At 34.2% G+C, this 15,948-nt stretch overlaps 1 protein-coding gene across 3 annotated transcripts in view; it reads left to right on the forward strand.

Annotated features, from left to right (window-relative positions):
* Positions 1-15,948, forward strand: part of Frk (fyn related Src family tyrosine kinase) — a 93,916-nt gene that overhangs the window by 64,214 nt on the left and 13,754 nt on the right. For all 3 annotated transcript variants that reach the window (XM_074076145.1, XM_074076142.1, XM_074076152.1), the window contains exons 4-6: positions 9,148-9,311; positions 10,091-10,259; positions 14,959-15,117. In XM_074076145.1, coding sequence (XP_073932246.1) covers positions 9,148-9,311; positions 10,091-10,259; positions 14,959-15,117 — 492 coding nt within the window. The remainder of the gene's footprint in view (positions 1-9,147; positions 9,312-10,090; positions 10,260-14,958; positions 15,118-15,948) is intronic.

Raw genomic sequence — 15,948 nt, forward strand, 5'->3', positions numbered from 1 at the left:
GACAATGCTATTTGATAACACTGATATTGTAATACAGTACTCACACATTGCACATTAGAAATATCTATCATTCTTTGTGAACAATGACACCCAAACTATCCCTGTGGGGTATATAGATAAGATCATTATTCTCATTTTCTAGATAAGAAAACACAAATGAAATTCCTTGCCTAAGGTCAAAGAACAAATCATTGGTAGAATAAGATTAGGGTGGAGAGTTCTTGACTTTCAATCCTTTGCTCAATCAGGGAAGTAATATTGTTTTACTCAGTATGGGAACAGATTATTATCAGTCAGTAGGAATAAGGCTATGCCCAGATGATGCCAGAAGAGCTGATGAAAAATAATCTGTTCAATTAAGCATTTGTTTATCTACAAAATACCAAACTACTTATTATACTAACATTTTCACTGAACTGACTAGGTGTCTTTGTGTCTTTAGACACAACCTCTAAATCTATATTTATGCTGTATTCCAATGTTGGAGGTTCTATCCTTCAAAAATATAATTTTGGAATGTGTTGGCTTTCATAATTATTTAATATGTCCTGAATAATATTTTGGAAATATGATAGAGTTGGGATAGGGTTTTTTTCAAGGTGCCTTATGATAAAATCTTACAACACTCCTTTATTTAATGTCAGAAAACCCCTTTTCTACCATTTGAGACAGTATGAAAAAATACCTCACTGTTAGATTAAAACTGAGCTTCTGTACCTGTCATCAACTTCATATAAATGCATTTGGGTCTGACAAATAGTACTGAAGTCTCAGACCCCATCTAGATCACGTGGATCACCACAGAATCAGTTACTTTGGGTATGAAGGTGACCAAATACTCAGATGATCTGTGCTACAGTTCATATAGAAGTTATAATGCAGAAATAGATGAATCCTTTCAATATTCTGCAAATCTTCATTGTCTTCATCATTACGCTTACCTACATCTTGGCACTAGATCCTAAGTTTTTGACATGTTTTGGTAGATTAATCAGTTGACAGTGAAACATTTTCCTCCATGTCAAACAGCATAATGAGAAAAGATGTAAACTCAGGATCCCTAGTCACTCAACTCAATCATGATGTTATTAGCTTTGCTAATAATGATTCCATTATACTTTGTAGTTACCCTTACATATTTTTGTAGTTGAACCCCTAAAATGCTTAACTAATCTGAATTCATAACAATTTACAGTAAGAATGGCACAAGCATTACCATTAACTTATAGTCTGAAGAGTCTGGAGTAGATTTTGTTCAATAATAAAGATCACAACAAATTACAAAGGAATAGCAAATTTGTTTCTCTCTAGTTCTAAGACCCCTGAATTCATCTTTATTTGGAATGACAGTTTGCAAGTATATAGACTCCACTACTAACAAATTAAAATTGCCTTTGTAAAAGTTGTGTATATGTATAAAACTCTCTATATAACTATATACAACTATAATATAATTATATATGTATAGTATACATAAATATATTTAACTATGCATGACTCTGTACTTATATATAACTATGTAAATATATGTATACAGTATTTGGTTACCCATGAGTATAATAATATTAAAAATGCCTTCGAGCTGACTATAATATATTGAATTTTCCTGATGTAGCGTTTTTTGTAGTTTAATTTTTAAATAATAAGTGTCATTCAGTCCTGTTCAGCTGGAAACTTGAATGAATCACATATAAATGACCTGGTGCCAGAGGTGGAATAACTACATCCTCACTGCTCTTCAAAAATTAAATTAAATATTTACTTAAATCACTGTTTAAGCATTTAAATTATCTTAACTATTAAGATCATAGCATTTATATCCTGAAGTTGTTTTCCCTCTTTTAAATATAAGATTCTTATTTTATTTAAAAATATAAGTCTCAAAAGTATTTGTATAGTTACCTTTTAAATTTTGCATCAGGCATTTCAGAAACATATGTCACTTCAGATGCAAATATTAGTGTCATCGATTCGTTTCTCAGATGCTACATCAGTTGTTACTCAATGCCAAGCTCTGACTTAGGTATTGGATCACCAAAACACAGTCCTTGATGTCAAGGAGATATTTCTGCTGTGATAAACACCTCCACAATTAAACAGGGTTATGTAATAGAACTGAAGAGCTTGAGTGAGTAAGGAAGGCAGTTTAAGGATTTGAATTGAGACCTGGAGGAATGGACCAGCTGCTAGACAACTCATAGGAAAAGCAATTAAGTAGGGTTCAAACATTTCATAATGAGGGTTGCTTAAGTTTTGTGAAAACTGAAAAGAGAGCGAGATTGGGATTCAGGGGAAGGAAGCAAAAGCAGTCAGAAATGTTTGAACATAAAGTTGGAAAAATTTAGATCAAGGGCAAACACAACAAGGGGATTGGACTATGAGCACATGATAAAAGCGAGAGCACACAAGGAAGGGGTGAGGATAGGTAAGACACCTAAAAACTAGCTAGCATTTGTTGCCCTTAACGCAGAGAAACTAAAGCAGATACCTTAAAAGCAACTGAGGCCAATAGGAAAAGGGGAACAGGTACTAGAGAAAAGGTGAGATCAAAAAGAATTAACCTAGAAGGTAACACCCACGGACAGGAAATCAATGTGAGTCAATGCCCTGTATAGCTATCCTTATCTCAACCAGCAAAAACCCTTGTCCCTTCCTGTTATTGCTTATACTCTCTCTACAACAAAATTAGAAATAAGGGCAAAATAGTTTCTGCTGGGTATTGGGGGGGAGAGGGAGGGGGCGGAGTGGGTGGTAAGGGAGGGGATGGGGGCAGGGGGGAGAAATGAACCAAGCCTTGTATGCACATACAAATAAAAAAAAAAGTTGGAAAAATTTAGAAATTTGGAGGTTTCTTTAAAGCCTACTCTTATTTTAATGATGAAGAAATCAAGTAAGTCCCAATGGGATTAACATGTTTCTGGTGTATACTAAAGTGTAACTTGGGTCTCTTATCTCTCAGATTATTGCTTTTACTATTAAATGAAATTACTCCTACTGGGCTGAAAACTCTAGACACCCTGACAAATATTGTTTCTTGTAGTTGAGAGCTTAAATTTGTATCTACAAATATCTTGCAAACATCATTTTAGGCTTTCTTGCCAAAGACATATTAAACATTGTGATTTGCTTCCCTTGTTAAGAAAACAATAAGGAGTACTTTAACTCTTTAGTAATCTATTAACTTTAATTTCTAGCTTGGAAACCATTAAATCTTTTGTGATCCATTAAAAAGAAATCCATAAATCTGTGTTTATTATAGTTCATTTCAATTTGGAACCAAAAAGATGGCCCATCATGTTTAGAAAAAGGGGAATTAAAATTAAAATTGTTTTTCATCATTTCCAATTACAGACCAATTGGCTTGGTAGAAATTTCAGCTGTAATTTATGTACTATTGCTTTTGATAAATAGCAAGGCTTGAATTTTCAGCCCAATAATTTATAGAAATTTCAGGTATACTTTGTATTTTGCTATGCTTCTGCTTCTAATACTTTTACCAAATTGTAGATAAGTGAATTGGGACTGACATGATATTGCTTACAGTTCTTTGATTTTTTTGTTAGGCTTTTAATTCATACACAAGAAGCGATTACAAGTTAAGATCTATATCTTAATAAAAGCCTTCTATTTGATAATGATGACACAGGGCAATTAATCATACCTCATGAGTCTCAGTGAAATTGACAACTTAACAAGTCAGAGTTCAGGGATGTGTTCCAAAAACCTAAAGAATTTTAATTTGAGAAATTAATATTCTTTTTGGAAGAGGTAAATGTACTCTTGACCTCTGTGTATTTTAATAAAAAGAGCTGATGGTAAAAGTTTTTTCATGTTACATAATTTTATTGTGATGAACTGGAGGTGTCTTAAACAACTTGAACTACTGTCTAACATCTACTGGTTATAGAGAATCTTAGAGTAATGAGGACCCAAGTTTAAATCCTGGTTGTGCTACCTCCTTGCTTTTATATGGGCCTAATATTATCTACCTTATATGACTGTTGAAGATACAACAAGATAATGTAAAATAGTGGTCATCATAGTTCTGTGAGTATTTTACTGAGAATTTTCATATCCAATAAGAAATTAGGTAGTATTTAACTTTCCAGACTTAAATATTTCAGTATGCATTATGACATAACAGTTTGGGGACTTGTACATAAACAGGAATAGATAACCATCTTTTTAAAGTATTGTTTTAATTGATGTATGACACACATAATAAATATGGACAATTCACAAAAGTTTAGTTTGATCAATATTTCACAGAGCGAAAACATTGATGTAGCCAACACTCAGTCATAAAATAGAATATTACTGATACCCCTCTCACTATCTAATCCATGACAATGGTTTTGCTTATTTTTAAGCTTTTTAATACTGGATTCATGTTTTTACGTTTGTGAGATTCACTCATGTTGTTATGTGTAGCTGTTGTATATTTAATTATTAATCTGTTCTTGTATTTCACTGGACAAATATGCAGTGGTTTATTAGTTAATTCTATTATTTATTAATTGATGGACATTTGGATAGTTTCCAGATATAGAATCTTAAAAATACTGCCATGATAAATCAAATTGAACAACATATCAAAAAAATTAATACACCATGATCAAGTCGGTTTCATTCCAAAGATGCAGGATGATTCAAAATATGCAAATCAATAAATGTAATACAGCATACAAAGAGAAGCATGGACAAAAATCACACGATCATTTCAATAGATGCAGAAAAGGTCTTTGATAAAATTCAACATCCTTTCTTGATAAAATCTCCTAAGAAGCTAGGAATAAAAGGAAAGTAACTCAACATAACAAAGGCTGTATTTGACAAGCCTATCAACATCATACTAAATGGGGATAAAGTGAAACCATTTCCTCTAAAGTCAGGACAAGGCTGCTACTCTCTCCACTCTTATTCAACACAGTTCTGGAATTCATACCCAGAACAACAAGAAGAAATAAAAGGAATTCAAATAGGAAAGGATGAAGTTAAATTATCCCTATTTGCAGATGACATGATCAACATAAAAGACCTAGAAAACTCCACCAAAAAAACCTTAGACATCATAAAGACCTTCGGCAAAGTAACAGGATACAAAATCAATTTACAAAAACCAGTAGCTTTTCTATATACCAGTGATGAACAGACTGAGAAAGAATTTAGGAAAACAATATCATTTGTAGTAGTCTCAAAAAATATCTAGGAATAAACTTAACAAAGGAAGCGAAATACTTCTACAATGAAAATGATAAACTATCAAAACTAGATATTGAAGAGGACATTAGAAGATGAAAAGATCTCCTGTGTTCATGGATTAGTAAAATTAATATTGTGAAAATGGCTATACTACCAAAAGCAATCTATCTTTTCTGGGTTTTTTTCTTTTGGCAGTACTGGGATTTGAACTCAGGGACTCATCTTGCTAGGCAGGTGCTCTACCACTCGAGTCATTCTGCCAGCCCACAAGCAATCTATATGTTCAGTGGAATCCTTACAAAAATTACAATGACATACCTTTCAGAAAATGAAAAATCAACCCTAAAGTTCATATGGAAGCATAAAAGACCATGAATAGTCAAGGAAATACAAGCAGAAAGAGTAAAGCTAGAGGTATCACAATACCTGATATCAAACTATCCTACAGAACCATAGCAGTAAAAACAGCATGGTACTGGCATAAAAACAGACACAAAGACTAATGGAACAGAATAGAAGACCCAGACATAAATACACTCAGCTACAGCCATCTGATTTTTGACAAAGGCACCCAAAACATACAATGAAGAAAAGACAGTCTCTTCAACAAATGTTGCTGGAAAAACTAGATGTTTTCATGTAGAAGTCTGAAACTAGATTCATGTTTTTTACCCTCTACAAGTATCAACTCAAAGTAGATTAAGGACCTTAATATAAGACTTGAAACTTTGAAGCTTAGTGCAGGAAAGAGCAGGGAATGACTTCTTAGATGGAACTCAAATGTCTCAGCAACTGAGAGAAAGGATTGACAAATGAAGCTACATGAAACTAAAAAGCTTCTTCCTAGCAAAGGAAATGGTCACCAGGCTGAAGAGGCAGCCCACAGAATGGGAGAAAATCTTTGCCGGCTATACATCTGACAAGGGATTAATAACCAAAATTTATAGGGAGCTCACAAAACTAAACTCCAAGAAAAAAATCAATGACCTAAATGAAGAAATGAGCAAATGAGCTGAACAGAGCTTTTTTCAAAGGAAGAAGTCCAAATGGCAAAAAAACAAAAACAAAACAACAAAAAAAGAGAAATGGCCAACATCCCTGACCATAAAGGAAATGCAAATCAAAACCATGTAATGATTCACATAATTCCTGTTAGAATGGCTATTATCAAAAACACAAATAACAGTAAATGTTGGTGAGGATGTGAAGAAAAAGGAATCCTTATACACTTTGGTAAGAATGTAAAATTAGTACAACTATGGAAAACAGTATGAAGTCACCTCAACAAACTAAAAATAGAACTACCATCTGATCCAGCAATACCACTTCTAGGGATAAACCCAAAGGAATGTAAGTCAGGATACAATAAAGACACTTGCACATTCATGCTTATTGCCGCATTATTCATAATATAGGATATATATATATATATATATGTATATATGTATATATATATATAAATAAATATATATTTATTTATATATATAAATATATAAATAAATATATATATAAATATATATATATACACACATATATAAAGTATATATGTATATATATATATTTATATATATATATAAATAAAGTATATACATGTGTGGCATATATATATGTAATTTTATTCAACCATGAAGAAGAATGAAATTTTTGTCATTCGCAGGTAAATGGATGGAACTGGAGAACGTCTTCTTAATTGAACTTAGCTAGTTTCATAAAGACAGAGGTCAGATATTTTCTCTCATATGGGGAAGATAGATTCAATACAAATACAAGCATTATCTTGTATATATAGTCCCCCATTTCCAAAAATGGGACTATTAGCGTAGACTAAGGAGAAGGAAAAAAAGAAAAGAATGATAGATAGTGAATAATAAGGAAATACATCACATCTGTGTAGGAATAATACATGATGAAACACACTGAAAACTGCTGAACAATATAGGGTAAGGGGGAAAGGAGGGGGAGAGCAGACGAGGACATTAGATTGATTTAAGCACAATGTATTTAAGGGTAAAATACCAAGGCAAAATTCCCACTGAACAAAAGACACTTAAACAATGAAGAACAGGAAGGTAAAACAGGTCATGCTAAGGGTAGGGCACTAGTGGGAAGGGGAGATTAAATGAGGAGGGTAAAGGAGGGTGACTTTATACAGGCATGAACATAGAGCACTGAATCCTGTTGAAGTCACTTTAAGAAGAGGTATGGAGTAGGAGGGAGAATAATGGAGGGGATGAACCAAATCAGGGTATAATACATGAGTATATGGAATTGTCACAATGAAACCCCCTGTACCATATAATAAAAAATACTTAAAAGTAAAACAGTTTATAACAATTAAAAATACTGCTATGAGACCATCCTTGTACATGTGCTTGGGTGAATATAGCATTATTGTTGCTGTATTTAGGGGTGGAATTACTACATTATAGGTATGACTATGTTCAGTTTTAGAAGATAAAAACATTTACCAAGCAGTTGTAAAGATTACACTTTAATAAGCTGTGTATGAGACATTATTCCACTTCCTTGCCAACACTTGATATTATCTTCTTTTTTTCACTGCAGTCAAGTTGGTATATGTCAATTGTTTTGTACAGAAAATCTTGCCCTAGCCATTGGCATGCTTTTGGTACACTTCTGTGCTGGGTTTGAAATATCTTCTATTCGGTTTTCTTTCTTTTTGTGAGAACATTGCTCTATCCTGACTGCTTATTGAAGCATAAGCTTCTATATTTAGAAGGAACTCAGAATAGCTATATTTGTGATCATTGCCACCCAATACTTATCAATAATTTGCTAAGTGAAAGGGTAGATATGAATGCCATTACTCAGTGTAGTGTATGCAAGGGTAGACAACCTGATTTAAACCATTTAAGCAAAAAGTAACCAGTCCTTGAAGCCAAGAAGCCAGGGACTAAGTTTTGCTTTCGAAAACAAGATTACTTTTCACTGTACTTTCTTCTCAGGTGAGCTTGCTTCCTGCTGGGAACAAGGATTCTACCAAATAGCTCCAAACTCCCATCAGTAAAAATAAAAACAAAAAAGCAAAACAATCGCAAGAACAAAACTCTTTTTATCTTTCTGGGGCTTCCTAACATGAGCCTTGGAATTGAGGGTCCTTACCTATCATTGCTCTGTGGGCCTTCCTTCCTCAGCTCAGGGTGGGTATGAGGTCCCTCTGTGTCACATGCTTTTAGAAGAGCAAGGATTCTCTTAGGAAAATGGAATGCTATTAATGGAAAAAGAGACAATGGTCAGTGGCAGGCAACAGTGACAAAACAGTCACTATAAGTTAGGCTACCAAAAAACTATGCAGTTTATTTATTCCTATGGGTACTATAAGATTTATCCTTGGATTAAGCAATAATGTGGGAAAGTTACACATGTGAACCACATCATTTGAAGGCCTATGGAATTGCTTTTTTTGAACAATGCTAGGACATTCTGTTATGAGCCTGCATTGAGGGACAGTATAATGAACAGCCTTGTGGAATTCCTTATAATATTGTAGATAACACAGGCTGCACGTTATGGAATTCCATGGGAAAATTACCAGGAAGAGTTGAACTATTTCTAAATACTTTGTGATTTTATCTCATAGACACTGGGATTTTTGAAACTGATAAGGGTTTCTTCTTTACATTGCTGGAATTCCAAAGTCAATTTTATGGCTTGTTTTTAACGAAGTATACTATACTTCCGAGCATGGAATGATTTTAGTAACAGTATCAGTCCTTTATTTTTATCTTAGATAACCGTCAGTACGATCTTCCAATTCTTTTTCTTTTTAGTGTATGTATCTTTTGTAAATTTCTTTTAGTTTTAATTTGAAAAATACATTATATTGTGTGAAAAATTTATTCCATATATTGAAAAATCACCATGACATAAATAAATGTGCTTGGCTTGACCAATAAATTTAAGAAGACTTGTTTTGGATTCCAGTTTTACATGAAGGAGTTGTGAAACACTACAGAATCAGAAGACTGGATGAAGGGGGCTTTTTCCTTACTCGGAGAAAAACTTTTTCAACATTGAACGAATTCGTGATCTACTACAGTAAAACATGTGATGGCCTGTGTGTCAAGCTGGGAAAACCATGCTTAAAGGTGAAATGCTCTCAAGCTATGTTCATTTATCTTTGAAATTAACTTTTTTCTTTTCAGATAGTTGAGTATTTGTCATGTGATAACATTCAGAAAAAAATAATTTGATTACTTATATCAGGAATAGGAAAACTATGAGCCATGGGCCACTACTGTCGCACGCTCACTTGTACAAGTTTTATTGAAAGGGACGTGCTCATTTATTTGCTGTCTTTGGTTGCTTTTGTGTCATTATAGCAGTTGCATCAGTCAGGAAAGGCTTTGGCTGTTTTGTTTACTGAATGGAACCCAGTTGATGTTCAAAATATTTTTGTTAATTAAAAAAGTAAATTAGTGAGTGAACATAAAAAATGAAGAAAAATGATTTTTAAAGAATATAATTTTGTTTTTCAAAAATATGTGATATGTATAAAAGTATTATAACCAAAGAGTGTGAGAAGGACTTGTGAATGAAGTGGCATTCCAGTTAGGTCTTGATAATGGGAAGGTTTAACTGGCAAAGTGGAAGAGAGAAGTCATTTCAGACTTGTGTGAGACTTGGATGCTGATGGAATAGATGGACATTGGTGTAGGATCTGGGACAGGATCAACTTAAAGAGTTAACAGTGCATATTCTCCAACACTTTGTTTTCCATTTTAAAGTAATTTGAATATAATTTATAGTCTTTTGCTTTTAAAAGCATCATTTTCCTAAAATGTACCTAGATAATTATTTTCAACAAAAAGTTTTATCTACGTTTTAAAAAATTTCTTATAAGTATTCTCATTATTTTGCAAAACAGATACAGGTCCCAACTCCTTTTGATTTATCATATAAAACTGTGGATCAGTGGGAAATAGACCGCAACTCAATACAGCTTCTGAAGCGATTGGGATCTGGTCAGTTTGGCGAAGTCTGGGAAGGCCTGTGGAACAACACCACACCAGTAGCCGTAAAAACATTAAAACCAGGTACGAGACTATCAAAGGTATTGGTATGCATCGATTTTTATGAGCACAGTTTGCCACTGTAAATGCGCAAGAGCTTATGGGACAGCCAGTGCTGGCAGCAAGCAGATGTTGCCATCCTTCCCTCTGTCCATGGTGACCAAAACCCACAGACAGGCTTTAAGATATAAAGCCAACTCCTTGAATCAGCTCAGTTTAACCAATCCGTAACTCAGGAGTCCAGCAATGCATTTCTTCTTTAACGTTAGGATTCAGTCTTCCAGTGTCCTTCCTCCCTTTTGTTCCTACCCTAAGATTAAAAAAAAAACTGAATAAAATGCTTTAAAAAATCAGATAGAACATTGGTGCTATTCAGGGAATAACTATCCTTTTAAACACTCACTGTATATGATGAAAGGTAAAATGGTCCATCAAAAGACCTCATATTTGAAAATCTAAATAAAATTCTTTTATCCATTTTTATTTTCCCTAAGTGAAAGTATACTAAAATTTAGCCAGTCAGGCATTCTTCCCTTTATTTTGGTGATGGGATAAAAGAATTTAGAGCAATTAAGCAACTTTCCTAAGACTTGGAATTCATATAATTTTGAGCCAAATTCTGAACTACTCTATGATCATTTTATTGTTTGTAAAATGGCAATAATAAGGCCAACTTAGCAGAGTTATTATGATTAAGTTAGTAGAAATGCTTTGCATAGTGTTTAGTTTATAGTAAGTGACCAATAAAATATTATTATTATTATTAATTATTATTATAGTAAGTAAATGACAGACCCATGGAAGTGACAATCTGTATAAGTGCAACATTACTGTGGTAGCCATATATCTACTTCTGATAACATCCATAAGAATGCATAAGAATAATAACCTCAGGCTAGACTACAGTTTCTTGAGGGACTTCCATTGTTTGCTTAGCAAAAAATTTCCAAGAATTCTTAGAAATTTGGAAAGCCTCCTGGTGGCAGAACTTGAGCACTTGGTATTCTCTGGCTAGCAGAATATGTAGGACCTTTGTTCCCAAACTGTGACCCAAGGCACATTTGGGCACCACAGTGAATTCACAGAGGAGCTCTGGGGTATTTAAAAAGTTAGAGATAAATATATATTGAATTTGGCACAAATTGTTATCTTTGAGTACTTTGCACTTTCTGATTTCAACAATGTTGTATTTCTTTGACTGACATCATGTTTTTGGGAAGCTGGGTTTTTGATAGTTGCTGTGATAACATGCAAGAGCCACACAAAAACCCACATGGACCAGCAAATAAGGGTAATACTACTGATCCCAAAACTTGAGAATTGTGTAGTGCCACAAAGTGCTTTTACCCTTGTATTAAGTAATTGTGATTAAGAATGAAATGTAAATTAGTTTTCCCTTTTAATTTACCCATATTACTTTTTCAAATAGCTGTAAAGCTCCTAAATAAATACTTTGTAGTTGTTTGCATCTCACCAAGTAATAAAAAGCACTATTAAGTATTTGTTTTAGCATGGGGTGTTATGAAAAACTACTGAGATACTAAGGTTTCCATGAACTGAAAATGTTGGGCTTTGGTGTCACAATTAGGAGCGTAAAGTTTGGGTTAAGATAAACCTAAGTTCTAACTTGGCTCTGTTCTCTCTTGGATAATTGATTAACCTAGGTGAATTCTCCTCTGGAAGTGGGGATTGTAATAGTTCGTAGAGTTTTATGAGGACAACTTGACTCAACATGCATAAAGTAAATGCAGTGAGTTCTTAATAAACATTAGTTTCCAAGGGCTGCTGACAGATGCATCCACAGAAGTGCAGAATTCCCAGTGCAAGTGTTCATTTCCAGCATTCTCATCTGCTGGGTGAAGCACCAGAGAGGCACTTTTATGTGGCCACATGCCACCAGAGTATTCCAGGTGAAGACAATCTTATTCCAGCACCTGAGATTTTCACAATCACCATGCTTATATGCTTTTAAATCCTACTCCTGTTGACAATTGAGAGCAAACTTTATTGTTCAACTGAATCATTCTTTTTCAAAAAGAAGCAGAGAGCTATCCTTCCTGACACTGCTGTCTAAGGAAGGCCTTTTGGAGGTCAAAAGAGGACAACAAAATCCTATTTATTATTCTAAAAAAAAGCCACAATACTTTCCAACAAGAATGATTATTATTGATTTACAGTGTAATAGCAGCTAACAGTTTTGGTGATTGGTTAAGTGTCTTCACTTCACTGGGCCCATTCATCAATCTTAGCAGCTATTTATTGCCTAACAGACTACCATGCAATAAAGATGCGCCCAAAATCAACTCCCATAGTATCTTTGACAGGAAAAAATTAATATTTAATGTTGCATTACTAACTGAGTTGAGATTGGGTCTCCCTTGCTCTGTAGCTGGTCAGCTCCAACCAGCATGGCCATGAGGCAGTGCTCTGAACAGCCTCACCCACAAAGGCACCTAACATACTGTGATTTCAGCACCTACAGATAGTCTGTTGTGGGAAGGGTGTAAGTGTCCTGCATAAATTGTCTGAATGACAGTTATAATTGCTGCTATTACTGGGCACTTCATGAGTCAGATTCTTTTTTTTTTCTTTGAAGGTAGTGTCATATGTATTCATATTTGACCATAGGCGACTTATACAACCAGTTATAACACCTATCTATACAATCAAGAACAAAATATTATGGTTTAGGTGTCTGTTTTATTCCCAGCTACATTTTTCTACTTTGATTCCAAATTTTAATCCTATCAGATTATGTAAAGTAAACCAATGTTAAAGATGGAATTGAGGGAACTCAGAAAAATATGATGGAAAAAGAATAGAGTATATTTTTCTCTTTAAGACTTGTCCCTCTCCTCTTCCTTAGTCAATTAAAAAATACTTAACAGTTACTTATTTGATTTTCCCTGAATATGCAAGCTAATAATAATAAAAATAATATTCAGCAATCATTGAATAAATATGTGCCAGGCATTGCTGTTATCCTAATAATGATTTTGTGGTGTTAGTAAGACTTAGCTATACATTATACATGAAGAAATTGAACTTCAGAGAAGTTTAACTTACTTAATATCACACAGGTCGCTAGCAGCAAAGCTAAGATTTTGTCAGAATGCAGAGCTTGATTGGATCTGGATGCTGAACTTCTAGACTCTCAAAGGGTAGACTACTTCAGTGCTTTATATGACATAATCTATAGATCATTTGTAACTCTGCTTAACTTCATGTTAAGAGGAGTCATAATCTTACACTGTCAAAATGTATCCAGTTGTGACATCTTTGGCATGGAAAGGATGATGAATGGAAAGGTCTCTGATCATTGTAGAGATGACATTTGCACTATCCCTACCGAATACTAAACATGCAAAATGACAGTGTTTCTTCGGTTACAGTCGTGCTTCTGAAACATCATATCCTGAAAGAAATAAAAGATTTTAAGATTACTGATGAAGTGTAAACTCTGGCTATCTTTCTTCCTTTTAATTTTATTTCATGTTAACTACGTGGCACATTGCATTGTGAGTAAGTTGAAACATTTAAATACGATTTACATATGACAAGGGAGAGCACATATAGATGGTATAGAAATATGCAGAAAACCCAAAACATGAAAGCGTTTGATGTCCCCACTTCAGAGGAACTAATACAGAAACCTTAAAGCGACAGAGGTTATCATGAGAAGGGGATCAGTAACCAGTGTAAAGATCAGTTAGAGATGAATCAACATGGGTCATAACACATGCACACGAAAGCAATGTTAGGAATCTCTCTGTATAGCTATCCTCAACTCAACTAGCAAAAACACCTGTCTTCCTTATTATGCTTGTCTCTTTTCTTCAACAAAATTAGTGATAAAGGCAGAACAAGACCTGCCTGGAACTGAGGGGGGGAAAGAGGGAGAGGGTGGGTTAGGGAGTAGTGGGGAGAAATGACCCAAACAATGTATGCACATGTGAATAAATGAATAATAATAATAATAAAGATTTAATTATAGATAAGTCTTCGAAATAAACTCTTGTATCACCTCCTTTATCATTTAGTTAAGTTTTTAAGACTCTGATGGCAGAGCAGATAATACAGGAGAAAATGTTGAATTATTAACTCACCTTAAACATATAAAACAAGTGAAACCCCCCCTAACTTTTGGGTATGTCCCTTGAATGTTTTCTACTTGACCTATTCCCTATGTTCCTACAGAATTAAGGACATAAATATGGCACAGTGTCATTGTTTTAGGTTTTTCTTGTTGTTGTCGTTTCTCCAGCTGTTCCCACAGTGGGTACCAGGGACAGGGCAGCTATCAGTCTTTCTTGGATTCTAAAACAAAAAGCTCTGGATGAAGTAATTAAACACTCAATACCCTCCTGTGTTCATGCTAACAGAATCTGTTCTCTTTGTGTTTGTTTTCTCAAGATGCCTACCTTGTTTTATCAATTAGGCTGTCAGTCTGTCCTTTTCTCTTCATTTTTCATATGGACTCAAATCAACCACTCTTCACCTACAGATCATAACACATAAGCTGCACACCCCTGATACAACAACATATCTGGTAATTAAGTTGCTCTGGCTGAACTGATCTATTCTTTGATAACTCAGAAGATTTGTGGCACTGATGCTTACATTACTGAGAAGCAGGAGGCAATCTTGGTGATTCCCACCAGGCTGTTGTGAGGATAGGAATGCGTCAATAACATAAAGTGATTTCCTCCTCTTCTTGTTTCAGGTTCAATGGATCCAAATGACTTCCTGAGGGAGGCACAGATAATGAAGAGCCTAAGACATCCAAAGCTCATCCAGCTTTATGCTGTTTGCACTTTAGAAGATCCAATTTATATTATTACAGAGTTGATGAGACATGGAAGTCTGCAAGAATATCTCCAAAGTAAGCTAAAGTCTTAATAAAAGGGAAAAAAAGGAATTTAGTTTAGCTAGTCCTATAAATGTCAATTTAGCAAGCCTTCTCTAACCTAAAAGATATTTACTATGTGTATATTTGTAAGAATGAATGTTGTAACATTGAAAGCCTCAACTACTATTTAATAGGATATATATTCTTTGTACTCAAAGGGAGGAAAACAGTTACATAGAAGAGCAAATTGTCCACAATAGACATATCAGACTACTTAATGTAATGTGGGAAATTGGAGAATGGATGTTAAATGTGATTCTCTGTTTCTTATACTAACTAATTGAGCATTCCTAATCATGGGGCCAATATTTTTCTATGGTGCAGAACATGAGTACATGAATACTTTTGGGGAAACAAGGAGAAAGGTATTCTAGGATTTTTTTTCTTTGTGAGTATTTGCTAATTGTGCTTGATGTTCACATAACATTAGAATTTTCATACTAAAAAGCAGAAATATACTATTGCTTTATTCCTTTCTCTGCTTCCTGCAGTTGAATAAGACTTAAGGTCACTATGAAATTCTGATGTCTATTATAAATGAATAAGTTAATAAACAATAAAATGATCAAGATTAAAATGAGATGTTCAAAGTTGACATCTAGTACTAAGTGAATAATTCTTGCTTGAGAAACAGACTTTTGCTATAATTCTTGAAATGTGAAGATGACAGAATGCATGAGAAGGTGAGAATAATGGAGCACAGATTTCACAAAGAAATGAGTATTCTCTGATTTCAGGGTGACTTGTGAAGTTGGAATTTGTGTGTGGTACTGAGATTTGAACTAAGGGCCTCCTGCTTACTAG

This window comes from Castor canadensis, chromosome 1 (genome assembly GCF_047511655.1).
Source record: "Castor canadensis chromosome 1, mCasCan1.hap1v2, whole genome shotgun sequence".
Taxonomy (NCBI): Eukaryota; Metazoa; Chordata; class Mammalia; order Rodentia; family Castoridae; genus Castor; species Castor canadensis.